This window comes from Folsomia candida, unplaced genomic scaffold (genome assembly GCF_002217175.1).
Source record: "Folsomia candida strain VU population unplaced genomic scaffold, ASM221717v1 Fcan01_Sc033, whole genome shotgun sequence".
NCBI classification, from domain to species: Eukaryota; Metazoa; Arthropoda; class Collembola; order Entomobryomorpha; family Isotomidae; genus Folsomia; species Folsomia candida.
This window is the reverse complement of record NW_019091225.1, coordinates 301,526-328,469: the sequence shown is the minus strand read 5'-3', so window position 1 is coordinate 328,469 and position 26,944 is coordinate 301,526. Positions and strand designations below refer to the sequence as shown.

At 36.2% G+C, this 26,944-nt stretch overlaps 4 protein-coding genes and 1 long non-coding RNA gene across 5 annotated transcripts; 3 read left to right on the top strand and 2 right to left on the bottom strand.

Annotated features, from left to right (window-relative positions):
• Nucleotides 1-3,272: 3,272 nt before the first annotated feature.
• On the top strand, nt 3,273-4,320 carry LOC110860664 (FAS-associated factor 2-like; the record flags this gene model as incomplete). Its single annotated transcript, XM_035860539.1, has 3 exons — nt 3,273-3,427; nt 3,616-3,643; nt 3,839-4,320. Coding segments are annotated over 3 exons (366 nt in total), but the record flags the coding sequence as incomplete, so codon positions are not given.
• A 2,433-nt stretch (nt 4,321-6,753) lies between these two features.
• LOC118439285 lies at nt 6,754-8,338 on the top strand. Its single transcript, XR_004837336.1, has 2 exons — nt 6,754-7,126; nt 8,174-8,338. It is a non-coding gene; the product is annotated as an uncharacterized LOC118439285 (long non-coding RNA).
• Nucleotides 8,339-17,652: 9,314 nt separating this feature from the next.
• LOC110860561 (nematocyst expressed protein 6) lies at nt 17,653-21,173 on the top strand. The gene is made up of 8 exons (XM_022109623.2): nt 17,653-17,821; nt 17,909-17,932; nt 18,034-18,174; nt 18,820-18,989; nt 19,094-19,229; nt 20,569-20,714; nt 20,771-20,864; nt 20,936-21,173. Exons 1-8 carry the CDS (start codon nt 17,728-17,730, stop codon nt 21,061-21,063), a joined length of 933 nt encoding a protein of 310 aa, XP_021965315.1. The 5' UTR covers nt 17,653-17,727; the 3' UTR covers nt 21,064-21,173.
• A 173-nt stretch (nt 21,174-21,346) lies between these two features.
• LOC110860663 (oocyte zinc finger protein XlCOF20) lies at nt 21,347-22,984 on the bottom strand. The gene is made up of 3 exons (XM_035860509.1): nt 22,778-22,984; nt 22,303-22,638; nt 21,347-22,202 (listed from the first exon to the last, which is right to left on the bottom strand). The coding sequence occupies exons 1-3, from the start codon at nt 22,943-22,945 to the stop codon at nt 21,654-21,656; spliced, it is 1,053 nt and encodes a 350-aa protein (XP_035716402.1). The 5' UTR covers nt 22,946-22,984; the 3' UTR covers nt 21,347-21,653.
• A 498-nt stretch (nt 22,985-23,482) lies between these two features.
• LOC110860695 lies at nt 23,483-25,929 on the bottom strand. The gene is given in 7 exon segments (XM_022109787.2): nt 23,483-23,969; nt 24,033-24,200; nt 24,260-24,373; nt 24,965-25,273; nt 25,338-25,505; nt 25,585-25,698; nt 25,783-25,929. Coding segments are annotated over 7 exon segments (1,221 nt in total). The 5' UTR covers nt 25,820-25,929; the 3' UTR covers nt 23,483-23,658.
• Nucleotides 25,930-26,944: the final 1,015 nt, after the last annotated feature.

Genomic DNA, 26,944 nt, shown 5'->3' with positions numbered 1-26,944 from the left:
TGAGACTCTGCCTGCAAAATGTGGTACATATCTACACACAAGCACAAGGAACACATTATTACCATTATCATCATCAAGTCTTAAAGATACGAACAGCGACTTGAAAAAAAAATCTTATGCATAAAAATGATGTTCCACCCTCCATCTCAGTCAGTACCTTTCCGTGTTGTTGGGCGAGCTAATAAGTCTGTGGGTATATTTTAGTGAGCTGGAGGTTCTGAAGAAAATTGATGTGTTTATGGCCAAGCAAGTCATTGTTGTTTCAAGTGAAGAAACAATGGAAGAAGAATTCATCGTGAAAATACCCAGGCTCAAATGGTCTGCATAATCATAATTTGTCCAGCCGATTGAGAAGTTGGTGGATGGAGATGATGATGGTGTGAATTTTGATTGTAATCTCTCTCTCCTTGTATTTTTATTAATTCGCGCATGTATCAAGTCTCCAATTACGTTAGTAATCTATTCATACCGCTTTTTGAAAGGTTAACGAATTACTAATTCATTTACAGTGACGTACAATCAAAAATGTGGTGACGTCCTGTAACGTGTACGTGTGGCGTGATCGGTTTCAAAGACTTTTACATAATCGGCTCTCCTCCTGGGCTTGTAAGCGTCGAATTAACACGCAAACAATACAACGTACAGGTCATCACCTAATTTGTTTCTCTACTAAAAAAGTATCAAGAAGACAATTACTTTTACTTTTTTGTGGTTAACGTAATAACTAAAATGCAATGTCATTCCCAATTTCTGCAGAATTTTCTGCTTGGAAGTGGTTTTCCCCCAGAGATATTTTACTAATTTGTCCAGCACGATTATTCCTCACACTCCAAACTGTCATTCGTATAATTTCTTGGTCATTGTTGTCTTGTCATTGAACACATGCTTCATGGCGCAAAAACATGGTTTAAGAAATCATTACGTATCAAAATCACGAGAAAGATGGCTAAAAATGACAATGACAAATAGATAGCACTGATTGACGTGGGGTACATGTCTTTCAATTTAAAACATAATTCCATCGGAAGAATTTGAGTGAGGTTATTGTCGTCGCAAAGCGAATTTAAATTCTGTTAAGTGAGAATGACGCCAAATACCCGGATACTTATCTGAACATCGGTGGATAAATAGGAAGTTTATGCCAGTTCATTGTGCGAAATTGAACTTGAAAAAATATTTGAGGAGTCAAGATAAGCGTTTGTTTATTACTCTTGCAAAAACATTTTCCATGAATTGGTTGGTCGCATCATTGATGATATTAAACTCCTGAATATTCTCGGCATGCATTCCATTCGAAGTTTGCAAATTGTTTGTTCCTTGCAAATAATTGCATATGCATCTTCACAAATGATACCTTTCAGTTGTGCAAAACCCAATGTTTACAAGACTTTCATTTATTTCTGCAAGCTATTCAAAATTGTGCACAACATTTTTGCAAAATGTCCTGGCAGACAACAAACTAATACAGATACTATCTTTCCATCAAAATATTTTCTAGATTTTATGATAAGCCCAATTTAAACTGGGGAACATAATTTGCCAAAGTAATAATTGGTATCATGCTACTGCACAAATGTCATAATACAGATTTCTTTCAAGTTTAGAACAATACAAAATTAGTATCAAAGTCAAAATCAGAACGAATCGTGACGCAGAAAGAAGGGCACTTGCTGTTGCACCTGATTATCTGTATTCGACAGTAATAAGAATTAGGGATAATCCGGATATTTTTGGTGAACAAACAGCTAACTTAAATTAAACAAAGGATGCATTTGCTGGCCTGGCCTTTAACAATACTTCAACTTGGTAATAAAAACTATCACTGAGTTTTATCTCCCATTATCTCCCACCCAATAATAAGCAACTACGTAGCATTAATAGTCAATAGGTCGGCTTCCTCGTTATTATCGGCTATGCGTTCCTTCTTATTGAGTGTTGTAAAAATAGTCATAGGTACTCGCTCATGCAAATATTACGAGGCGTTTCCTTGCGGCAATAATTCAACCAAGAATACAAACAAATGTTCAAAGGTAAAACTGAACCAAGTCTAAAATGCATCGTATTTATTTAGAAACAGAAAAAAATTCCCGTAGGATTTTTTGTATTGCAGAAAACTTGAGATTGCACGAAAGAAATAATGTTTGTTGCAGTTGATTCTGAAATTCTTGACGAATAAACCATAGATGAGAGATTGTGTTGCAGCAGCACTCTATATAGATAGCGCATTTCAGAAGGGAACGGTCAGGGGAGGGGCGGAGCTAAGCAGCAGGTGGCACTCCCACTTTCACCCAAATCTGCGGCAATCTCAAATCACACTCACCTGCTTAAAAATGTTTACTTTTTTCATTTCACACGAAAAGTGTTAATTAAAATTAAGAAAACAAATATTTAAAAGATAAACAACTTGATTCTAAACGTATTACTTATTACTATTAAAATTCCATAACGTTGTAACATAAATATTCAATGTCTGGATCGTGGCAAACGCATTTTAGTTAAACAAAACTTCAAACCTTCCAAAGGGTGAGTAATTTTGAAATAAGTCGTCCCAAGAGTCAAAATAATGATTAAATGTTCTTTTTTGCAGTTTATCAATATACTGCCTATTACGTTTACGACACACGGGTCGTGTACCTATCGTGGAGTTTGTGGCTAGGCTGGTTTGCAGATTATTTATTACATACATATAATCAAAAATTGCTCCGCAAAATACCACACTATTTACATGGATTTAATTCTGGTGTAATTTGTATTATCTAGAGAATGGTGACACGCTCTGGGTCGATAAATCCTCCAACTCACCATCCAGCAATGCACCAAAATCCTGCAATTTTTAGCCAGCTTAACTTTATGAAAACTACGGCCTCCCTTGAACATTTGTATTTTTAATTTGGTGATTTTGAATTTTAGGAAGTCCTGCTGGTCAATGAAAAAGATGAGAAAAGTGTCGGCAAAGGATCGTCAACTGGTGATACCATTACGACATCATATTTTAACGACTTTGTGCATGAAAACATGTTGTTCTGGGCCTGTTCAGTTTCCAAGCCTGAGGGCTACCGAACCCTACAAGTGTGGAGAGAGAATAAATACCCATTCTTAGCTCTTATTGTTCTACAAAAATAATCCAATGACCATTGTGCGAAGGTAAAATTGATTAATACCGATTTGCTATATTTATGTATTATATGTACTGCTCGCGCCCACAATATTTACAAAGTTACTATGTATTTAGAATTGAAGGAGAAACAGATCCTTCGGTGGTGCTCCCTTGACTTCACCAAGGTGTTGCTGACAATGAAGATTTCCTTGTCGCTGCAAGACAGGATCGCTATGAACGGGACATGACGCAACATTTACGTCAGCAACAGGACGAAGCCTACTTACAAAGTTTTAAAGCTGATCAGGAAAAGGAGAAACGAAAGAAGGAGTAAGTAAAGAAATTACAGGAAGAAGAAATGGAAAAACAAGGAAAAATCGACGAAGAAATTCAACATATTGAGGTGTGTGTATTGTAAGTATTATTATTAAGTAGTTAGTTCTGGAATAACAAATATCCTATGTTTAATCCGTTTAATATGTCGTACAAAAATTAAACTTTTTGTTTTCTTTCTACAGGATATTAAACGGCAGCAAAAGGAAGCTGGTGAAGCACTGAAGATCAACCCCCAGTCGATCATCCCGACACTATCCGTACCATAATTAAGATTCCAAATGGTACAAGACTGGAACGACGTTTTCTTAAAACAGATTCATTATCGGTAATTAATTATTATTTATTTCTACTTCTTCTCTTCATGAAAATAATATTAATGGATTTATTTATTTTTGCTTTATATAGCATCTCTACCAGTTTGTCTTTAGTCATGCCGAAGCACCCAACAATTTTGATATCGCCACAAACTTCCCCAAGCGCAGTCTTCCTTGCAAGACGACGTCCAAAGGCAATCCAACTCCTCCGACATTCATGGACGTTGGATTAAGAAAAAATGAAATGTTGTTTGTATATGATTTAGAATCATAGTTCATTAGTTTTAATTATCGTAATAGCTTAATCGTCACCTCAATCCCTGATATCTCAATTAATTATTCTAACAATTCATTTTATAGTCATTTTAATTTCGGTTTGGTGCGTAATTTTATTGCTCGTAAAATCAATCCCAATTTTTATCACAGAGAATATTTATTAGATATTCTCTTCGTGTCGTCGTATGTTATTAGTAAGATCAAATCTTGAAACGTATCGACGTCATCACATTGTATTGTATCCAGCATGTTGGTTTTAGAATTAAACTATTTATTTAATTTTTAAAGGTCCTCCAAGATTCGAACAATTGCATAATTTATTTTACTGCATGAGAAAGTTTCCCAACAAGTCTCATATTTACCTAATTCTCATGTTGCCCTGAAAGTGGGCTGTAACTTTCGGGCAGTTTTGCTCGAAAGTGCAGCCCCTTTTTTTAACATGACAAGAATACAACTGCCTGTTCCATGTAGACTGGGGCTCTCTATCTCTCTTCCCTGGAATAAACTGCGTGATTGGTGGTTTTGGACGGAGAAACGTGCTACACATAAATCCGATAATTTCTTCATGAGGTTAATAAAACTTGACACTGACATTTTAATAACCGGACTGGCTGGTGTACACACATTTATGATGGTGATCATAATAAATATGAAATCGAGTACATACATATGTATTTATGTACAACACTTGACACTACTGTCCGGTTTATAAAATACATTGATAAATAATTTCTTACGGACTGTGGTTATTTTTGCGCAAAAATTTACGAAACGTAATCGGATTTTTAAGAAATAGATACATAACAGATTTTCAATTTTTTTAATGTTTTTGTAATGTTCGTTGATTAATAAATTATACATTTATCCGAAGGATGATTTGAAATGTATATCCTTGTTAATTTGCATAACCAATAACATTTAAATCAAAAAATTATAACGGAGATTATAATACAAGTGTAAATTAAGAGTATGTACATAAAATACTCCTAGCTTCATGGAATACATCAATTCTTATGAAGTATACCATGGTTAAAGCAAGAGCTAGTTATCCTGCACCAAAATATCCACAAACCAAGAGAAAACTCATAAAATATGGGAAAACAATGAAATAGAATTTTACCGTATAAAGAAAGGTGCTAATTTGTGGTTCATTATTGGGTTTAACTCGTCATGCAATCATCATTTCATTACCACAAAGGTGGGTGGATCTCATGCGACATCTTTCAATTATGTACATACATTTCGAACATGACGTGTAACATTACAGCACACCTAATTTTCGCATGTCCTTCACGACAATACTGCGTCATCTCGTCATGAATGTGAATGACACTGTCAATCTGATAATTAATTAATGAAATGTGCATATATTATGTGCACGATGCTAATTACATGCAACACATGGAGAAATTGACTCCTGCCAATTTTGTCAACTTTATGAGAATTTTATTGTCAATTGTTGCATGCTTTTGCCCATAACTTTCGCTACCTACTTATTACAGCACACAAAGTAGCGAGGTGGTCACAAATAGTGAAATGGTAATCATCAGGTGTCAATGAAACCCCAAAAAATAAAAATACTTTGAACAGATGCCAATTCTGAAGCAGAAATTTAATAATTTTTCGAGGATGGAGCAATGCCATGTCAATAACCAACTTAACATCCCCATTGTTTAAAATTAGTTACAAGCCCTTGTATAATTGGGTCAGAAAGCGCTGTTTGTGTAAATTCAACCACCTCCAATTGATTTTCTGAACGAAAACTGCACCCTCGATGCAAATGTACATACGTGGACCCACCTGTCCTTTCTTTCCTGCTGTGACCACGAGTCCCTGATGGGCAGTCGTGCCTCGTTTCTCAGACTGCATTCAATACGAGTGGATTTCAAATTTGACATTTATACCCCATCGTCCTCATCGTGCACACATATTGTGCTCATTTTTATGGCAAGTGTTCCATTATTTGGGTGAAAGATGAGCAGGAGATCATCAAAACTGCCAGAAGGTGTGTAGTAATAAAGTTACGATTTTTTCTTTGGATGACGGCATTGCATTCTTGTCGTGGTTTTAGAATTAAAATCAGCCAAACATACGTAATCCAATCCCTGCAGCGTTTCTTATGTGACTTACTTTTCCATTCATGTGTGCAGGCCAGGTATATCAGGGTTTCGTTTCTTGTGGGTTTGCTACATTTCTAGCACTGCAAGGCAAGAAGTGCAAGAAATTCGAGGTGCAAGAAACTGGGAGAAAGTGCAGGAAATATGCGACATCTAGCCACGCGCCGTATGGAATACAGCGACGGGACGTAGTTTCTTGTGCCTTGCATTTCTTGCAGGTCAAAATATTTAGCTGCAAGAAATCACTTTCTCCCCGTTATTTCTTGCAAGTGGTCACTTCCACCCAAAACACTGGGACACATGTACGTACAAAAGGCTTGTATTTAGAGAGAAAGGCAAATTACTTGTCAAATTTTTTGTCCCAAGGAAAACTATGTACAAACAAATACCAACATTTGACAACTCGGTGGTCATTTAAGCTTTAAAAGTCCAACTTAAATGATGACAAATGATACTCATGCGGAATCTCAGTACGGTGTTTTGACGCTATGAAAACTCAAAGGTTGCATATGACTTGTTGAGAATTACGTACGTACTTTACTCTTACCAAACCACAAGTGCGCATTTTGTAATAATAATAATAATACTACAAATAATAAGTAGTGGTTGGTAGCATGCGGCTCCTCACAGAGCACTTGTCGTAATAACCATAAAAGTAAATAGCATTTACACATTACATTAGACAGATTCTTATGTAAATTGTACTCACATCGCACGCAGAGTGATGGGGGAAACTTTTTCACTAAATAAAATCAGTTTAGTTAAAGAAACCCATTTTTACATATTTTTAGGCATTTCATTTACAGGTTGGGCATTATTGCCATAAAATAAACTTTCGTCAGTGGCATGACATGTAAACAAGTCTACAAATCGTACCTTCAGCCAAGGCCTGAAATACAATTGTTCATACATAATTTCAAGGAGAATGAAGTATTTATGGACATTTTGTTTTGAATACAGATGAAAAACAACGGTGAAAAAATATTGTAAGTAGAAAAATAAATTAGATTAGTGTACAAAAAATGTTATACTTCGACGCCGTATAGTCGCTCTCTCGCTCTTACAGTGAGGGATTTCACGTCAAGTTCGTAACCTACGTAACTGCGTTAGGTTTGTAAGTTTACACACTCTTGACGTGAGTTGACTTTGTAAACATTTTCGTAAACTTTTTTTTGTAAAAAAATATCACATATAAAACGTCATCAAAATGTTGCTAGCCAACTTTATCCTAGCGTAGACCAAATGAAATGTAATTATTTTTGAATTTTTTTGCCTAAAATATCAGTTTTTCAGGAATTACACAGCCATTTCTTATGTCACAAAATTCTATAATATACCAAAATGATCGTATGATCAAGACCGATCGATTGATCGATCCCCACTGGATGAAGTGTGTCAATTTAGCCCGGATTTAACATTTGGGGACTTCGGATAGCGACCAATATTTTCGGCTGGCAGCAATCTTTTGTTAAATAATTAAATTAATTTGCATGTTGATGGGACGAAATCACAAAAAAATTACAATAGACAATTCGTCTCTAAGACAATTTCAACCGAAAATGCAAATATCAAACTCGAATTATTTACGAACTTTTGTTTACGAACCAAAAACATGCGTTTGAAGTGCGTAAGTTTCGTAAATGTTCGTAAGTCAATTTTCCTTAGAAATGTGTGTAAAAGTTCGTAAAAGTTTGTAAGCTTACAAACCTTACGCAGTTACGAAGGTTACAAACTTTGACGTGAGTTCCCTCAGTGTTTCCCTAGGTTTACCAGGTGTCATATAATGGACAATTGGATGGGAAACAATCTACAAGTAGAATTTTTAAACCAAATTTTTGATCCACGTGTTATCAAAATTTTGAATAGTGCAATAATAGCATTGAAATTTGTAATCAAAATTTGTAAATAAAAAAAAACTATGTACTTCATATATTCTTAACTGAAATAATAATTAACCAAGCTTAAAAAACTGTTGTCAAATTTTATTAATAACGCTATTAAAACAATTATCATTTTAGCCATGTTTTTTGCAGCAATGAAGAGACGGATACAATGAGAAAGAGGACTTTCACTTTTTCAAGAATGGCCAATCTTTTGACGTTGTAATCACATGCCATCCAAAATTCTTCAAAGTTAACAAGTAAATTAAAACAATTTTGCGTGTGACATTCGACGCGAATAAATATAAATCTTTCGTCCTTGTCGCAACAACTTATTATGCATACATCATACTTATGTCATGTCTTATGTACATATGTACATATCTACAAGTTTCGGCTAACAAAGCATAAAAATTGCCAATTATTCCGCTAATAATCGCACCTTGCTAAATAATAATAGCGAAAATGCAGTCAGCAAGAAGGCGTCAAACGGGTATGCAAGGTAATTACGTTCGACTAATACGGAACAGCGGGGGGACATCAAATAAACCATAATTACTGGATTGGATGGGATTAAATGGGCAACAATGAATACATCTCATCCCTGACTTGATTCTCAGTAATGTAATGTTCACTTGTTCACGCATAAGTAACAACTTAATGACACGTTATAGTTGATCATCAGTCCTTTCATGGATGAAATTCCGCTGATTACGGCCATTTTAGGATGTCAATTCTTCAAATATTCATACTCTTGGTGGACCTGTTCTTCATTTCGTACCCCACAAATCGTGCCCGTAAAGTAAATTTATAGATCGGTGAAGAAGGGAATTTTTTAAAAAGAAGCCAAATTCCGATATCGAGTCCACGTCGTGTAGCGTGTTCCGACCACACAAATCAAAGAATGCAATTTGAACTGTCAACCACACAACGGAGCAACTTATAACCCAGAGCAATTAAGGTTTTCAAAGCTTCATTAGGCAAAAAAAACTGCAGTTACGTTTCTAACTTATCCGACATGCATGCATAAACATTTTTATGGCACGTGCACACCCTGGTAATAATTTTCACCAAAGTAAAATACAATCAATTATCAAGGTGATTCCAACAATTTTGAAGAAATTTTGATCATTATGCTTAAAAATTCAATCAGCTTTCTCCAATTACACTGTTAAATGAGTGGAATTAAGTAAAAGGACGTCACATCACGAGCTTATGTAATTGTGTGCTCATCAATGAGTGAAATTAATGCCATGTGTCCTGTCCCGTCCCTTCGTCCTCGTCCAAATACGTTTTTTAAGCACTGAAGGCAGAATCAAATCAAACACCATTTACTTATTTTTAAGCCAAGGATAATTGTAATTGCTGCTAAACAAATACGTAATGAGTACTTTTATTTGATTCTGCTCAACTACATAACTTATCTTCCGTGCACATAATAAATATTTTTGGCCTATCCTCCACCTCCCTCCTTAAATACTTAGGTATCATGCATGTACTTATCATCGTGTCATGTCATGTCACTTCGTGTAATAACACGAAATCGTCCTTACGTACCTAATCGGCCTCGATATATCATTTCTGTTTTTGGTTGGTCACTTATTTTTCTAAATTCCACTTGTCATTGTAAAAAAATCCTAAATGTTGACCAACCACAAGGCAGACTTTATTTAGATGTTTGGTTGGTGGCCTATCCCTTCTTCAGAGAGTGTCATATCAAAGCAGGAGACGATTATTTATGGAATATGTAGTACATACATATTCCATAAATAATCGTAAGATAGTAGCAAAAAGTACCTATTTTTTGAGAATCCTACACAAATATGAGAAAAGTAAACAATGAATGAGTGACCTCATCTCTTTGTCTTGAATGAAGGGGAGCTTCTACTTTAACATAACATAACATTAACTTAATTTAATTCCCATTTATCTTTTCAATTAAAATTTCATTTCATAAAATGTTTTAGAAATTGGTAAATATTTAGTATTATTTATTTTACTCGTCTTTGTCTACATATCTCCTAGTAGTTATTGCAGCATAAATAATACGTAAAAACTTGTTGTCCAAGGTGGCCCATGTACAAAGTACAAGATAATCTTCACACCTTTTTTACCTCATTTTATGCAGTAAAGAGAGCTGTATATCTGTATCTGTATCTCGATGAAATATGAGAATAATTGGCACTCAGGAAAGTTAATTTACGTAATGTGATGTGATCTGCATATGACACAAACAAACATGCAGGAGGCAGTAAGCAACTTCCATAAAATTGTGTACATGCAAAAAAAAAAGTTGCGCCTGGTTTGGTGGTCAATGGTCGGAATTTACTTACTTATCTGACGATACATATGGAAAGTTTGCAGCGTCAAAATACTTAATTTTGCATACCTTGCCCAACAAAGAGGGAGAACCATTTGTCAATGTAACTTGATCTCATTAGGTGAGATGAGATGGGCGTAATTAGCATAAGAACAAAGCAGGGAACAAGGATACGTAGAAAAATTGGTTTACAATTCACAGGTGTGAATAAGCTAAAAAGTGTCATAAATTTGATACAGGTTGGATGAAAAGTTTCAATATACAACATTCCGAAATAGGGGAAAACGAACGTGCAGTAAATTTGGAAAACGAAAAATTTAAGGCACATTTTCTCCTATTTGGATTCAAATATCCCTGCCAAAATTGAGAGATCATGTCTTTTGCAAATTCCATTCTAATTAAATTTGTGATCGATTGACACTAATTTGTACGCTGGAAATCTCCATTGTTATTGGTCACCTTTCCGTTTAAATTACAAAAAGACGAGAAGTTGCAATTCATAATGAAAATGTTTTTTTTCTGCTAAACCAATCATCATAAGTCATCTGAGAAGGATGAGACGAACCCACCCGTCCGCGTGTTTGTTGGCTACCCGATTATTTCTTAATCCTCCCATTGTGCGTTCAGAGGTGACATAAAATATGAGGTTTCATGCAAAGTTGTTTATTATGAGGGTAGGATTCGATTGTCTACTTTGCAATTGAACACGTAAATTGTACTCAAGTGTAATCAAGTAGCAGAGAAAGAATATTCTATGAAGAACAAGTTCCAAAAGAGAATGTAATAAAATATTTCAAAAATAATTGAAGAAACTTAGAAAATCTCGAATTAAGAGACAGTCAAAAATTTCAAAAATCTTTAATTCAAACAATTTAGAAAATCTCGAATTTAAATTATATTATATGTTTTTGTCGGTGACAAATATCTTTCACGTTTCTCATATCCAAATTTCACATTATTTTATTGGTCACGAAATCAGTCTTTGTTTCCAAAAGCCGCAAAAAATGGGCTGCTTTCATTTTCATTATTTTTAATATGCATAAATTGAGAATGTCAATTTTGGTGAATATTTTTACAGAAAAATGTCATATTTTCTCCATTTTGTCCAAAAATAAGAAAAGCAGACTCACCTCTTCCTCAATTCCTTGCAATTGGTAGACAACTTCCTTCTGATAAAGCGAGACTTGGCTGAGAGCCTTCGAAATCCGCTTGTACGCTCGGCTCTGTCGAATTATCTCCGCACTGGAACGTCTCCTATCTGTCGTTTCGGCAATTGTTGTCGCCGCACTAAGAACACTCGTCTCACTTTCTTTCCTTTTTTGCACCACTATTTGTGACTCGTTTAGTTCATCGGGTTTCGCAACAATGACGGTGTTATTATTGTTATTATTAGTTTCAGAAACTTTATCAGTCTCACTTTCCCCTTGACTCTTGGTCACCTCTTGTTCTTTGTCGTACTTGCTTTTGTGTCGTTTATGGTTGAAAGATTCCTCGTCCTCGTCCTCACTTTCTTCCAGGACGAAGGACAAGTTGGTCTTGCCGAGTTCCTTGTCGGGACCTTGATGCGCCGAGAAACGTCGCCGAGGTGGCGGTGGTTTCTCCAAGTCGGAAACGTCACCATCCTTTTTGTCCAAGGTTGACTCCGCGTTGCTCATTTTACGGAATTGCTGCAATTTGTTATTAATTCAGGTCACTGGATCTTTACGTATTTAGACAGTAAATCTGATTGCAGGTTGTATTTATTTCAGCTAATTGTTCACTAATTATGAATTTTACCTCTGCTGATCGATTTAAAGTGCGAAAACACTCCGAATGACACTTTGGACATTGAATATTTGCCCACCCATCTTTTAAGATGGTTAAACTTCCACGACTTCCACGTTTTATGAACATGGCTTAAAATTTCTTAAAATTTACAAATCTGCCAAGAAAACTATCTCACTCTAACAATAAGAGCTGCATTATTATTAAGGAGACGAATTACACATGTCAACCTTCCAGAACCGAAGGTGGAGATTTGGTTACTGAGAAAAAGCGAGAAATTAAATGCAGTTTGCAAGGTTGTGATTTTACAATTTAAATGTAAATACAATAACATTTGTCGTCTCGTAAATGTGGTCGCAAACATTAACCAAGTTCACAATGGATTCTAAAATTAAAAAGACCTTAAGTTCAAGTCTTCTCCCATCCAATACAAGGCACGCTTATTGTAAAAATTTTCATAATTTCGTCGTAAAATTTTATTTTGTGTATTTTCCCACATCTTTAAACCTTTAAACCTAAACCTTTAATTACTTTTCAAACGAACAGAATCAATATTTCCTGACCTTTAGTTTCTCTTACGACGTCGCCACATACGTAACGGAATGATGAATACGAAGTTAAAAAATAAAATAATTTTATGTAACGCCTAAGTGCTTACGATTTACACGTGTGTGTGGGTGTGTTCTCAATTAAGTTTTCGACCAAAACCATATTTTTGATTGACACCTCGTCACATTTGACATCACTCACGCACTTTATCTGATTTTTTGTTTGCCAAAAACATTCACGCACAATTGTGAAAAAACTCAATCAATCAATCAACACGAAATCTTAAATCGTTGAAAACTTCTACATGAAATGTTTTTACATGGAGTGAAAAGGCAAAAATATACCAGTAGAGGAAGCCCTTTTGTGTGCACACAATTCTTGATAAAATCGCGTACAGAATTTATTGTTGTGATATCAATATTTGTAAACAAATTCAGACGAAATTGCGTTTTGGTACCGTAAAAAATAACAACTCTTCATGCACAAGCCAAATTATTATGACTGCTTTCTTTAATAATCAGAGGGTGGATATGTATTTATTTTCAACTTTTTCATTGATTACGAGATACGGTCAAACTTTGTGCGTGTGCTTAACTTTTTAGATCATAATTTTTGTTTTTACATATTGTCACTTATTTCTAGGCTTTCGGACATATTTATAAATATTTCAGCTATTATTTGCAAAATCTTTCTGATATTTTTTTTCAAAAATACATATATTTTGAATATATTTTGAATATATTTTGTAAATATTTGAACGAAACGAGATGAAATTTTATTGCTCGAAGAAATTAGACCACAAAAAATTCATATAAAAATTTCGCGATAATTGTATATTTTTTTCCTTTTTTTTCGTACATATATATTCCTTAAATAGTCTCGTGTTTTTTCGTAAATATTAACTACACATTTCAGCGATTTTTCGTAAATACATATCCGCCCTCTATTAATAATTACTGTTTTACAACGTGTCATATTTATGCATTTCTCTCTCCATCCAGTCCAGTAACGACGATACGTTATGCATCGGGAATTAACTACGCCATAAAAAAGCCCAACTTACTTTTACTCTTTTTCCAAAGTGGGAATTTTATCACGGATTTCAAACACGTTCGAAAGTAAATAAAGTCAATTTAACAACGCCACAAAAATCATTCCCACGGCGTCTCCTTGATTCCATGCCATGTATGAAAGTCCAAAAGTTGGTCACTTTGATTGGTTCAAGTTGTTGGTTGTTGTAAACTGACGTGAGTATCCGTATGACAGAGTGCTTTAATATTTTCCTTTTAGTCACTTTATTATTTTACGTCGAGCAGAAGTGGGCAAGATCTTGCTGAATGGTGACAGAGGGCAAGCAGATATTTAGGAATACGTGGTACGAGAAGAATAATAATAAGTGTTGCAAGTTGAGATGTCGTCGGTAAAAATCTCAAGAATCTCACTCAACACCAAGACCAACCACTAAACGTAAAGTCAACAATTTAACAATTATATAAAATCATAAAGTGAAGTGAAATTTGCAATCGTATGAACTGACTGAGGATATTCCACTGACTAAAAATCTCACTCGGCGTCCATCCATCCATCCATCCCCCAACTAAACAATCAGCCAGTTAGTTACCTTTTTGATATGATAATCACGAGAATATAGTGAAAGAAAGGATGGCTTGTGGAAAAGTGACCGATTAAATTGGCAGTGCCCAAGCTTGGCTGCGTGTACATGATCGATGAGGGGAAGCACTGCAGCCTAAGAAATAAAACTGCAGAATATTTAATATAAGGGGTAAGATTACAAATACATTTGTGTTTTAAGACAATGAGCAAGTAACATTGTTTGAGACGGTGTGGTAGACAAAAACTGAGGAGATGCAAACAAATGAGACCGAAAACTATGTACTTTTTCTTCTGTATCATATCTACTCGTTTAAAAAAAGTATGCATTAATAAATTAGAAAAATAATACAAAAGTTGTCTCATGTGGTATGTTTACAAAGTTGGATTCCTTCATTAATTGTCATCCTTTTAATGTGATATTCATGTTCAGGCGTAAACAGGGATGGATAACAAGACACAGACTGCAAATCAAATTTAAGAGAAATGGCGACTGATATGAATGGAAATTCAGAAAATTGTGGTTGTTTAAATAAATGTAATGCGATATGAGTTAGACAAGCCTCCAGTCCAGTCAGTCCTGTCTCCATTTTTTAATGTGCATTATGCATACGTTCATTGTAACAATGAAACTTTGCCAGATTCGAGGAAAGATTGAGTTGACGTTTATTTTGCATTTGCGACAGTAGTCCATTCGTATTTTGCAAATTTAGCTTGACGGGCCACATGTGTTTAATTTAAAATGCAAAATCCATCCCACTGGCCACTTGTCACTTTCTTGTTGGATTTACACAGCTTTTTTTGGCATGCATGCACCACCACCTGGTCAAAAAGATCTTGGTGAAGAAAACGTAAAATTATGAACAATGACACTTTCTACAAAATGAGGTGGCAGTGGCAGAAACATTGCTGAACCTTGAAGCCACTTTCTTCAGCGTTTTGAGCAGCATCACGGTAGCAATGACTCGAAGAATGTGCACAATTTATGGACTAATTTAACAATGAAAATCAGTGCATGGCTCAATGACCAGACCGACTTTAAATCTACATGTGTCTAATTACTGCGTATTGTTGAGAGGACCTGCATCCCCAATTTGGTCAGAGGAGGATTTACAATTACACAAGTAAACGCTTATTATTGTTGTGGTGGATTGATCATCGGGATAAAAAGGTGTTTAAAAAAGTGATACAATTGATTTTAGAGTGGGAGGATGTGCAATATTTTAGTAATTGCCATATCTGATAAGAAATGAGGATTAAATCCATACCACAATTTCATTATTGCTCCAAATTTTAAAAGAACAGCGACTTAAAGTTGAAACGCACGTCCTTCGTCTGTTTGAAGAGATGATGAAGATTAATCATTTTACACCTCTTGCATATTTTACACATGTACAAATACAGAGTGCAAGTAAATAAATAAACCGTTACAAACGAACATAAAAAAGTGGCGTCATACAGTAAAATGTAAAATGACAGCATATGAAAATTATGTATTTGTGACCTTTGACCTCCTCCTTACGATCATGGATTGGTCAGAGGTCAGAAATATTGACGGCGTTGGTTTCGCAGTGAAAATTTCTTCAAAATGGCACGCTATATGTAAATTAAATTCAATTTACTTATGGACCACACCCCCTGTCGCTGTGGGGGGTCGTCCGATTGACCCCATTGCTGAACTCGAAAGAAAACTAAAAATTAGAAGCACAATGGCTAAACGGTGTTTGATTATGTTGAGGCATTCTGGAGATATCTGTCTACAGACGGACAAAACGATCACAATAAGCAGTTGACGCCACTTAATAATGCATTCACCCATCCATCCATCCAATGCAACTGCACTTACCATGCGCAAATTACAATAGTTTAGCTCTTGTGTGCATAATAATTGTTCGTTTATGTACTTTTTCCTCGTCGACTCCCCTGAAAAGGTGTGATTAAGAAAAAACGCCGCTGCCGCCATCGTCGTCATCATTGTCATCGCCAGAGTACATCAAGAAGTACAGTATTGCTCTCTCTTAATCGTCATGTTTCTCAAGGAAGGAGTAATTAGCGAACAATAAATATAAATCAACAATCAATTTACAATTTATTACCCCGCGGTCGTGTGTATGTAGAGTGAACTGCATGCACAACAATATGGCTAAATTGTGACGCTTTTGAGAGTAATGTGCCGTAATTATTGCACACAGAGCGAAACAATGGTAATAATTGCACGTGGGCTTACATACGTAGCGAAAGAACGTGATTTATTTGTCATCTTATTGTTTTGGCACCTTGATTTGATAACCAACAAGACGCGACAAACATCTTCTCCTGCCAAAAGAGAGAAAAAAGACATGAAAAATTCCATATTTTTGATAAAAACCATTTTGCCAGTGACCATAAAACATTTAATGTCAAAACTTTTTTTGGTTTGGGAGATAGTTTGGGCGAGAAAAAAAAGCGAACTGGACATGTTACCACCAAGCAAAGCACAAGTCAGCCTACACGTTTATCTGTACCTCTCATGTAAAATGGGCCATAAAAATGATTAATTAGAAACAACCCTTGATTTACAGAGACTACTTTACCACATACAATTTAGCGTCAGATCCATAATCCCTTAAAAAACAGCTCTATTTCTTTTCAACAGCAGTTTTTTTGAGGGGATAATTATTGTAGTTTTAATGTTATAATCAGAGACTGAGATTCTCTGAGATTCTCTATGCAACACTTTTGCTATATAGCAGATTACTCCAATTTTCACAAAATAGTTATGTATTCTGTTACATATGTACATATGAACTTGCTTTGGCATTTCCATATCTGGGTCGCCTTGGTCGTTCGTTGTGTTGTGCAGGTTGTGAAGAGGATTGCAAAATTCCCATGGACAAATAAATGAGTTCATTTTATTGTAGACTTTCTGCAATACGACCAGAACTGGTGCAGAGACAACGAAGGAAAGCGTGGCGTAGGTGGAAGTTTACGATTATGCAGAAAATATTTTCTGCATGTATGTGCCAGGGTAAGAAATTAATCTTATTTTGCCACGAAATGGACCGATTATCGATTACTGATGTTTATATTACCATTCATCTTTTTCTTATTGTGTGTCATCATTTTGACAGAATTGGGCTCAACCAATTTCATCTTGCCATTTTTTCTCTCTCATTTCATGGTAATCCACACAATGAGCCAATGATTCTATTGTGAATATTTTGACCTCAAATTATTGCATTGCATTTAATTCTATCATTTGTTTGCCACACAATACTTTTGGGAAAACTACCCATGAAAATTTGCCAATTTTATGCAGTTGCACCTGCAAAACAGTGTGATGACCATGATCCAAACAGTTGCGAATTAGGGGTATTTATGTATCTAATAATAAATATATGTATATGAGGAGGATCCCCATTTGTCTGCTCAGACGAAGCTTGGGTCTCAAATTGATAACACAAATTATCCATATTGATAAAAAATGGGGCATGTAAAACTGCAACAAATTATTTTCTTGCTACTATTTTTTATACGGGAAGATTTCGGGGCACCATCGTCCTCCCAGGATGCGGAAGGTATTTATATATCCAATTGCACTCTAAAAATTTTGGTGTCATTCTAATATTGAATTACGTAATCTGTGATCATTTTGCTGCTGCCAGGTAGTGGAGCAGACCCTGTCTTGTGTAAGCTAATTATTATAAGCGCATTCCTGCCTACAGATTAATTAAGCTTTTAACTGCTCGCATAATTACGATACTAAAGGATTTGTCACATTTATATTCAGTTGTGAGGGACGACTTCAATGACACGAAGAAATATTTGGTCATTGACGACATGGTGCTGACAAAAGACCTCAACAAGGCTGGCCTGATAAATCACGCCTGGCCAAACGCCATCGTTCCCTACACCTTTGCGTTGACGATAAGTAAGCAATTTTTTAAGTGCTTAATAATAATCTACTTAAGAAAATCGTCCTTAACTCGTATGAATATCAGAGGGCGGTTATGTATGCATGTATTTTCAACTTTTTCATTTGCTCGACTACTCACAAAAACTCACAAAAAATTTCGAAATATTTTTACATATTGTCACATATTTCTAGGTTTAACTTTAAAGACATATTTGTAAACATTTTCTCCATTATTTGAAAAATACGTAAATATCTTAGGTATTTTTTCAAAAATACGTATATTTTGTAAATTTTTGTAAATATTTCAACGACGTGAGACGAAATTTTTAGCCCAAAGAAATTAGATCCAAACAAATTTAGAGATTTATCTCAAAAAAATGATCGCTTCTGTCGGTTTGGTCTAACATATTTCGTATATATTTATGCGTTTTTTGTAATTATTTTCGAATTTCGGTAATTTAATGTAAATACATATCCGCCCTCTACTGATTATGTTGTATGCATAAGGAACTTAATTAATCATGCATAAAATTGTGATTTGATCGTTGTGTAATTATGTATCACGACAAATAATTACTCACATGTCGACACGCGAGTTGTTGACAAGTAGAAAATTACTCTATCAATTATAAATTGGAAATTGAATTTGCTTTGCTTCAGTCCCGCAGCAAAAGGCGATGATAACTTCTGCAATTGCCGAACTCTCGACGAGAACATGCCTCCAATTCCGACCCGCAAAGAAGGACGACGCGTATTGGCTTTTATTTCAAAATGACCCCATGAATCAGGGCTGTACATCGTACGTGGGATGGCAAAATAGGAAAAATCAGGTCTATTAACTGCACTGTAGAATATTATGCATTCAAAAAAACTGTCTGTCTGCTAGTTAACGGGCTAATTAATCAATTAATTAATTTGCACATTTTTTATTCAGCAAGTCCAACTAAGCACGAACTGTGCGAAAGGAAATGCAATTCATGAGATTATTCATGCCGTCGGCTTTTACCATGAACACACGCGAAACGATCGTGATGAGTATATCGTGGTGAATTATGCTAATGTAAATCCCGGTATGTGCATAACTAATAATTAAGAAAAATTACAATTTTTTCCCCAATTTTTAGCCCGAGTCAGGGCTTATGGAACCATCATGTCCGTCCGGCCGTCCGTCCGTCCGTCCGTCCGTCTGTCCGTCTTACGATAACTCTCGTTAAACTCGTCCTATCGACTTGAAATTTGGTACACATGTAGTATGGGGCAAATGAGGAGTTAAGTTCGAAGATGGGCGAAATCGGTCAAGTGGTTGACCAGTGGGGGTCATATAGGTGGATGGGGTATTATGCATCAAAATTTCAAAATTGTCATAGAAGGCAGAAATTTGGCACTGAGGTTGCTAATGATGTCTAATGAAAGAGTATGAATTTAAGTTGGAAAAAATTTTATTTTGAAAGACCCTAGGGGGTGACCCATACTGATTTGTCAAAATCGTCATATCGAGTTGAAATTTGGTAGATAGGTTGCGTATGGGGTTTAAGGAAGAACATTAAATGAAATTGGTCAAATTTTTTATCTGGAGGGACCCGAGGGGGTGACCCATATTGATTTTTGATAATCATTTAATTGAGCTGAAATTTACCATTGACGTTTCTAATAGCTCCTAATGAAATAATATGAAGTTAAATTAGTAAAATTTTTATGTGGAGCGATCCTAGGGGGTGGCCCATACCGATTTTTATAAATTGTCTTAAAAAGATGAAATTCGGTATGGTGATACTTAATGGTCTCGTATGGAAGTATATCAAGTTAAAAGCGAACAAAGTGGAACCAGAGTAGCCTAGGGGGTGACCCATACCGTCTAAAAGTAGCTATTTTAAAAATTGGTAACTGATATTCGAGAAATTGGTCATACTTGAATTGGCGAGATGAGAAGAAATAAAATTAAAGTGAAAGCTATTCATTGCGTTTTCTATACAGTTCAAAAAGGCACGCAAAAAGGCAAATAGGCAAATAGGAACAAATAGCAACAAGGCTGACTTTTTGCACACACTGGTCACCCCCATTGGTTTGGAAAACGGGCGTAGACGACTAAAAGTTGGCGTGGTCCTGCAGGGTTAGATTAGCTTAATAAATGTAAAGTAAACTTTAAGATTTTTTTGCCAGGAGGACCCAGTGGGGTTTTTGGAATTGGTTAAAGAAGCTGCAATTTTTCTGCGACGATTGCGAATAATTCGCAATCGACAAAAATTTCCCCATAATGACCGGTACCAACTACTATTAGTAGTTGGTTTGTACCGGTCACTTGACAAACATTTGGAAGAGGACTCTGTCCCTGACTCGGGCTATATAAACACTGCACACTGTAGGTTTTTGTTGATGTAATTTTTACATGTTTACTAATTTTTGGAACAGGACAAGAAAACAACTTTCGAAAAGAGAACGAATTGGACCCACCACCCGAAACGAGCGTGTTTGACCATCCGTACAACTATGACAGCATTATGCATTACGGGACAAATTATTTTTCAAAAAATGGTGCCAAAACTGTGGAACCTTTGGTTAGTCAGTCGATTGCTATTTTTGGTACAAAATTTGCACTTGTTTGATTTTGCAGAACCATCCTGGTGCCAGTGGAAAGGGAGACAACATTGGGCAAAGGGAATATCTCAGTCAAGGCGACGTGGACATGCTTAACAAAAAATACGATTGTACATACATAAAAAAAATTTAAAAAACGCTATCAAAAGTATGCCATAAGTAAAGTTATCGAAATTTGTAGGTCCCACGTTGGCAAATGTAGAGGATGGCTTGCAATCTACAAAGCCACCCGCACCGATAAATGCGAACCCGGTGTGCAACTTTTCTCCACAGTTGCCAATTTGCAGCAAGGGAAAGGTTGAAGCTTAAGTAGAAGAGAAAACTAGTAAAAATAAACGATACTGTTTTATTCTATAATAATAAACAGATTTCATAAATTTGTAATGGATGGCTGCATAATTAATTACAAAGTTAAACTAAAAACCCATCGAGCTCATTTATTACTATTTCGTAAAATGCACCAAATTTCTTAGCAGTCAAGTGCATCTCTTGTCACGGGGAATCGCAACTTTGAAATACATATACGTTAAATCAATAAAAACGAGCAATAAAAACGAGTGAAATTAGATATTTACGTGATGTGTGACTTGTGAAGGATTAAATTCAATATTACGATTGCTATTTATTAACAAAAACACATTTATTGATAAAATATAAAGTACACTTAATTATTGATAGTTGGCTTGGGCGCAGTAGAGGAAAAACCTGATTTTGGTGTGTTGCATGGGAAAACATTCATTTGATTCAGATAGGCGTCCGAGATCACCATTCGGCCCTTTACAAGATTTTTGAAACAAATTAACCTATCATTTAAACTATACTACATCGTAAAATAAAGAAGTTGAAATGGATCAGTTGAAGTTGATACTGGATCGCTTAGCAGGAGAAGCGTTAAATTATTAGGGATGAAAGTTCTTCACGTGTGTTTGAACATTCCCTTTCTGAGTGAATGACTTATTGCAGTGGGGGCAGAGGTGCGGAATTTTAAGATGCACTCCGTTCATATGAACAACCATTTTCCCCTTGGTGCTGAACTTTTTGGGGCATTGGGGGCAGTCGACGTCCTTCAGCTTCTGATGAACCATTTTTTTGTGGATGAACAGAGATCGCTTGGTGGACAACGCTTTGTCACATTCTTCGCAATTGAATGGTCTTGGGTTGGCGCTGTGGCTACGCTGGTGCTCCTTTAATTGACCCTTCTGAGCGTATTGCTTTCCGCACTGGTCACAACGAAAGGGTTTTTCCATCGTATGGGTGACCAGGTGAGTATGATACCCAAATTCCGCGGAGAACCTCTTCTGGCAAAAGAAGCACACGTGTCTCCAACCCTGTTTCACCACGGTCTTTTCCTCTTCGGTGAGATGGGTGAAATGGTGAGAGGTCAGGCTTGATTTGGTGGAGTAATTTTTGCGACAAATGTTGCAGCGGTGGCGTTTGGTTTTAGAACACTGCATGAGTAAAGGATATAGTGAGCCACAATTCTCGTAATCGTAATCGTAATCTCGATTATAACGTAATGGTAAATAATTAAAATCAAGGAAAGATTACCTTCTTTCTACCAGAAGTGGAATCGTTTGATTTCCGAATTTGTCTCCCAGTCGGCCTTGATTTTCTCTGAGCTGCAAATTGGCTTGAGACTGACCTTGGAGGAGCGACTGGCGGTTCCGGAGTTGTCGACATTTCCTCGTCTTGAACGCAGTCAACTATTTCTGGCACTGCTAGTTTCAGCAGATGATGGCGTTGAGCTCTCCTCTTCTCATAAATAGGAAACCCTCGGGGTGTCGTATCGTCCAGAACGCCGATAAGATTACCCAGAGCGCGTCCACACACGTTGATCAGTTCGCCACATGAGCGGAAAATCCTACACAAAATTGGAGCGGATACCTGGAAAAAATGATAACCAGTAAATTTAAAAAATACAAATAAATTGGACGCGAATCAAGAATCAATGTGACAGCCATTGACTAGAAAAATGATAACAACAGGACCACAAACTGCGCAATTTTTATGGCCATTTCCTCACCATTTTGTTCTCCTCAACCTCAACCTCGTTCCCAAACTGTTCCAGCAGGAGTTCCTTTCTCTTTTGATGCGGCGTGACCGTTGAGGTCGTGGTGACGGTGTCAGCCACGACCTGGCTGCTAATTCCGGCGTGAGAAGGTCCAGGGACGGATTGATCGGCCTTTGACATCTCTGCTTCCAGAATTAAAATATTTTAAATGAATAAGGAAGGAGCAGATCTTTCGGAAATGTGAGTGAGATGAAAGGACGAAATAAATAAAAATGGTGGTCAAAAATGTGACGTCATTTGGCCAGCGAGGAGGAATAGTACCACCACCACGGTTTAATTAAATAAAATCCCGATTCTTACCACTTCGATTTTGGCGTTCAAATCTTACACATCTTCCGATATTAGGAAAACATAAAATGAAATTAAAAATTGCACTTTTAAAAAATAATACTGGTCATGGTGGCCTGCATAGGTCCTTGAGATTAGCAAGACAACAAATAACTAGCTCGAGCTTATGAAGGGCGGATGAAATATGGGCTTTGTTTTAACATATTTAGCGTTTTGCAATTGCAAAAATTTGCAAACGACTACTTAATATTGGTAAGTTTTTTATAATGTACAAACAAGCAAGGGAACATCAAAATGTCAAAATAATAAACGGTCAGAAAAAATTGTAATACATGCAATGCAATAAAAACGGGCAATATTAGTTACGTATGCATGTAGGATTAATTTTTTCTAAATAGACGTATCTTTATTAACAGAAACACATTGAACGATTTTGACCATAGAACTTTAATACGGTATAACTAATTATAAATTATGTATACCCTATTAAATTTAGGATTTCACACACACTTTGAATATTCGGGACACAAAACCAGAAGATCTTGTTAATCAGTATTTGGTCTCTGAGCTATCCACTCCTTAATTTGTGGAACGGCGTAAAAGTCATCTATCAATTTTTTAAGGGCTGGATATCCATCCACGAGTGGAATTTTGCTTCGATTCATAAAAATCGTCATACAGTGAGCAAACACGATGTCCACCCAGGTCATATTTTTCCCCACGAGCCATTTCTCATTCTCTTGCGCGATTTTGTCAAACTTTCCCATGTAAAATGGAATCGTGACTTCTTTCAGTTGCTTAAACAGTTCTCCTTTTTTCGCATCTTCGTCCGGAACCATTGTGACCCCCATTAATTCTAAAAATCGTATCGTTTACACACTTTTTACATGAATATGATGCTTTAATATTATTTACTTACCTCTCCCAAAATCCCTCATGGCATCAATAATCTCGTCACATTTTGCCTGCTCAAATTCATCAGCGCCTGCCAAGTTGAACCTCAACGCCAAGAATCTGCAGATCGCGGAAGATTGTGCAATCGTCTTTCCGTCCACTTCGAGAACGGGAATTTTCCCCTAAGGAAGTGCTGATGTCAAAGAAATTATTTCCGTCAAATATTTATTTTGAATCCAATCTTAAACTTACAATCCTTCAAGTCTGCAGGCAATTTAGGGTAAGTTGATTCATTTTTAGGAATTCGGTGGTCCTCGAACTCCACGCCAGCCACTTTGAAGAGGTATCGTGCCGGTTCGCCAAGACCTAATACATATGCAAATGCGGAGATGGAAGAATCCTTACAAAATTGTGACTTACTTAGAAAGTGTACCTAAAAAAACTGTTTGATTATTTACCTTGAAGATCGTAATAGGTGAGTTTGTATTGTGACATGTTATCGCAATTTGAAGTTCGGAACAGAAAATTCCAGGTGAAGAGAAACCTTGTGTCCGGTCTAACTCTGAGCAACAACTGTGTGACAAGTCAAAAAATTGTATGCATGTATTTGTAATAAACCCACTTATTCGTGTGTTCTGTTGTGACTCAGCGATCGATGTCCTTCAAACTAATTGTCCGTATCTGCTTAAGCACTGTGAATGTATTTTATGCAACGTTATGTATACGTAATAATACGTATGTCAATCATCACATGCTTTGATGTACGTGTACATTTTTTTGCAAACTACAATCATTCAAAAGCGTAAGTATTGATACACTTCGACGACTAGAACCGATTTATGCAAAAAATGCAAAAACATTTACAAAATTTTAGATAAGATTTTTCTACTTAATCGAAACATATGATTTATTCCGTCAAAGTGAATACATGTATGAAATTGAGATTTGTATATAATTATCCCTCGACCGGTCGCTCTTTAATCCACTCTTTGATTTGTGGCACGTCCTGGAAATCATCCAACAATTTTTTCAAGGATGGATAATTTTCCACCACTGGCAGTTTAGTTCGAGCGATGAGCATCAAAAGAAAATGGGCAACGATGACATCCGCCCAGGTCACATTTTTCCCAACGAGCCATTTCCCATCATTATCTTTCGCAATTTTTTCAAACTTCCCCATGTAGAAGGGACACGTAATATCCATCATTTTCTTCATCATCTCGGCTTTCTGGGCGTCATCCGTTGCCGTCATGATGCCTCTCCATTCTAAATAGTTGGGTAAGACTGTAAGATAAGGTCCAATCAAAATTGACAGTATTTACATAAATACCCTGTGCAAAATCCCGCATGGAATCAACAATCTCGTCACATTTGGCCTTTTCAAACTCATCAGCGCCTGCCAATTTGAACCGGTTTGCCAAGAATCTGCAAATCGCGGATGACTGCGCGATCCTCTTTCCATCCACGTCCAACACGGGGATATTTCCCCAGGGGAGAGCTGGTACGAAAATCAAGTGCATATTGTAATCTTCCATTTTGACATGAATTCTATCCGTCAAAAAAATGTTTCGACTCACAATCCTTAATATGGGCCGAGAGCTTGGGATAGGTCGTGTCGTTTTTTGGAATTCGATAGTCCTCAAACTCCACGCCAGCCAGCTTAAAGAGATATCTGCAAGGTTCGGCAAGACCTATGGATTATGATAACAAGTTAAATCGGGTAAATTACGAATGTACTTGATGCACATTTTTCTATGAAATTTTGTAAAATTTACCTTGAATGTCGTAGTAGGTGAGCTTGTATTGAGACATGTTTGTTGTAGCAAGTTACGAGAAACTGGACACTGAGGAGTTGGGCCGGATTCAGAAAGCAAACTGTGGTACTGGTGCGATCGATGTGATGTATTTATATAGCAATGTCCTTCAAATTTATTCGTATATTTTAGCTTTGTGCGTACATAAGTCTGGTCTGTATTAATTGTACATATGCTATGCATGACTCATTGTCATATTCATTCGGTTATGTAGGACTAAAAAAGCATGGATTTGTCTATAATTATAAAACACACCTCTGTTTTCGTCACGTCAGGTGCCTGATGCTAATATGAACATTGCGTGTGTAATGTAAAGATTTAAAATCATGCGGTTATCAATTGTCATATGATAAGTTTTAATAACCGAGAAAAATATCAAACTGTTGAATGTGTTTAGTGGTACATACTAAATGATGAAGTGCAAGGCACACTCGGCACACATAACGAAATAGTTTTGAGATCTGGAGGCAAATTGAGACAGAACGTGTCGCCTTTAGGATCTCTTGTCAAAGAATCCAGTTAATTTGAGACTTAATAAAATCTATCTAGCTTATTTGCATAAGATCATATCAAAATTAGTACATACACTTATAAACCACGTCCATTACACATATTTCGCATTTTCGCAATTTTTCAAGTATATAAGAGGTTTGCCATGTTTTACTAATTGAATGCAGTCTTAGGATTACGAATAAATATTATTATTGGATTAGTGTAAACCGCTTTGTTGATCTATTCAATCCGCGTCCTTGGTAAAAATCAATGTTTGTCTTATTAATAAATACTGAAGAATAACGTGTCTGCCATTCGGACTGACTCATGTCCATATTTCGCTACATCATTTGAAATGCATATTATTACATCTCTATTACCTACTTACCATGAAAATGAGTTGATTTTTGCATTCATTGCTGGACAGAGCGGAGCGACCTTCACTTGTTTTATCATAAAAAAACAACACACTCGACTTGACGCCACGATGATGGGGAGGTAATATGCAATGTTGGATGAGATGGTTCGTGGGATCACTCGGTAGAAAGAAACATGCGATGCGATGCTTGTAAAAATTGGTTAGACGAATGAATTCCACTACTTGAAAATTTTGGGACACTATTTGGGACAC

Excerpts from the sequence above, each read along its gene's own strand:
- LOC110860561 (XM_022109623.2), top strand. The coding sequence starts at position 17,728 with ATGGGGCATGTAAAACTGCAACAAATTATTTTCTTGCTACTATTTTTT. Across the intron at positions 18,175-18,819 it reads CACCTTTGCGTTGACGATAA|TCCCGCAGCAAAAGGCGATG; the intron begins GTAAGCAATTTT and ends GCTTTGCTTCAG. Across the intron at positions 18,990-19,093 it reads GGCAAAATAGGAAAAATCAG|CAAGTCCAACTAAGCACGAA; the intron begins GTCTATTAACTG and ends TTTTTTATTCAG.
- LOC110860663 (XM_035860509.1), bottom strand. The coding sequence starts at position 22,945 with ATGTCAAAGGCCGATCAATCCGTCCCTGGACCTTCTCACGCCGGAATT. Across the intron at positions 22,639-22,777 it reads AGGTTGAGGAGAACAAAATG|GTATCCGCTCCAATTTTGTG; the intron begins GTGAGGAAATGG and ends CATTTTTTCCAG. Across the intron at positions 22,203-22,302 it reads CCACTTCTGGTAGAAAGAAG|TGTTCTAAAACCAAACGCCA; the intron begins GTAATCTTTCCT and ends TTACTCATGCAG.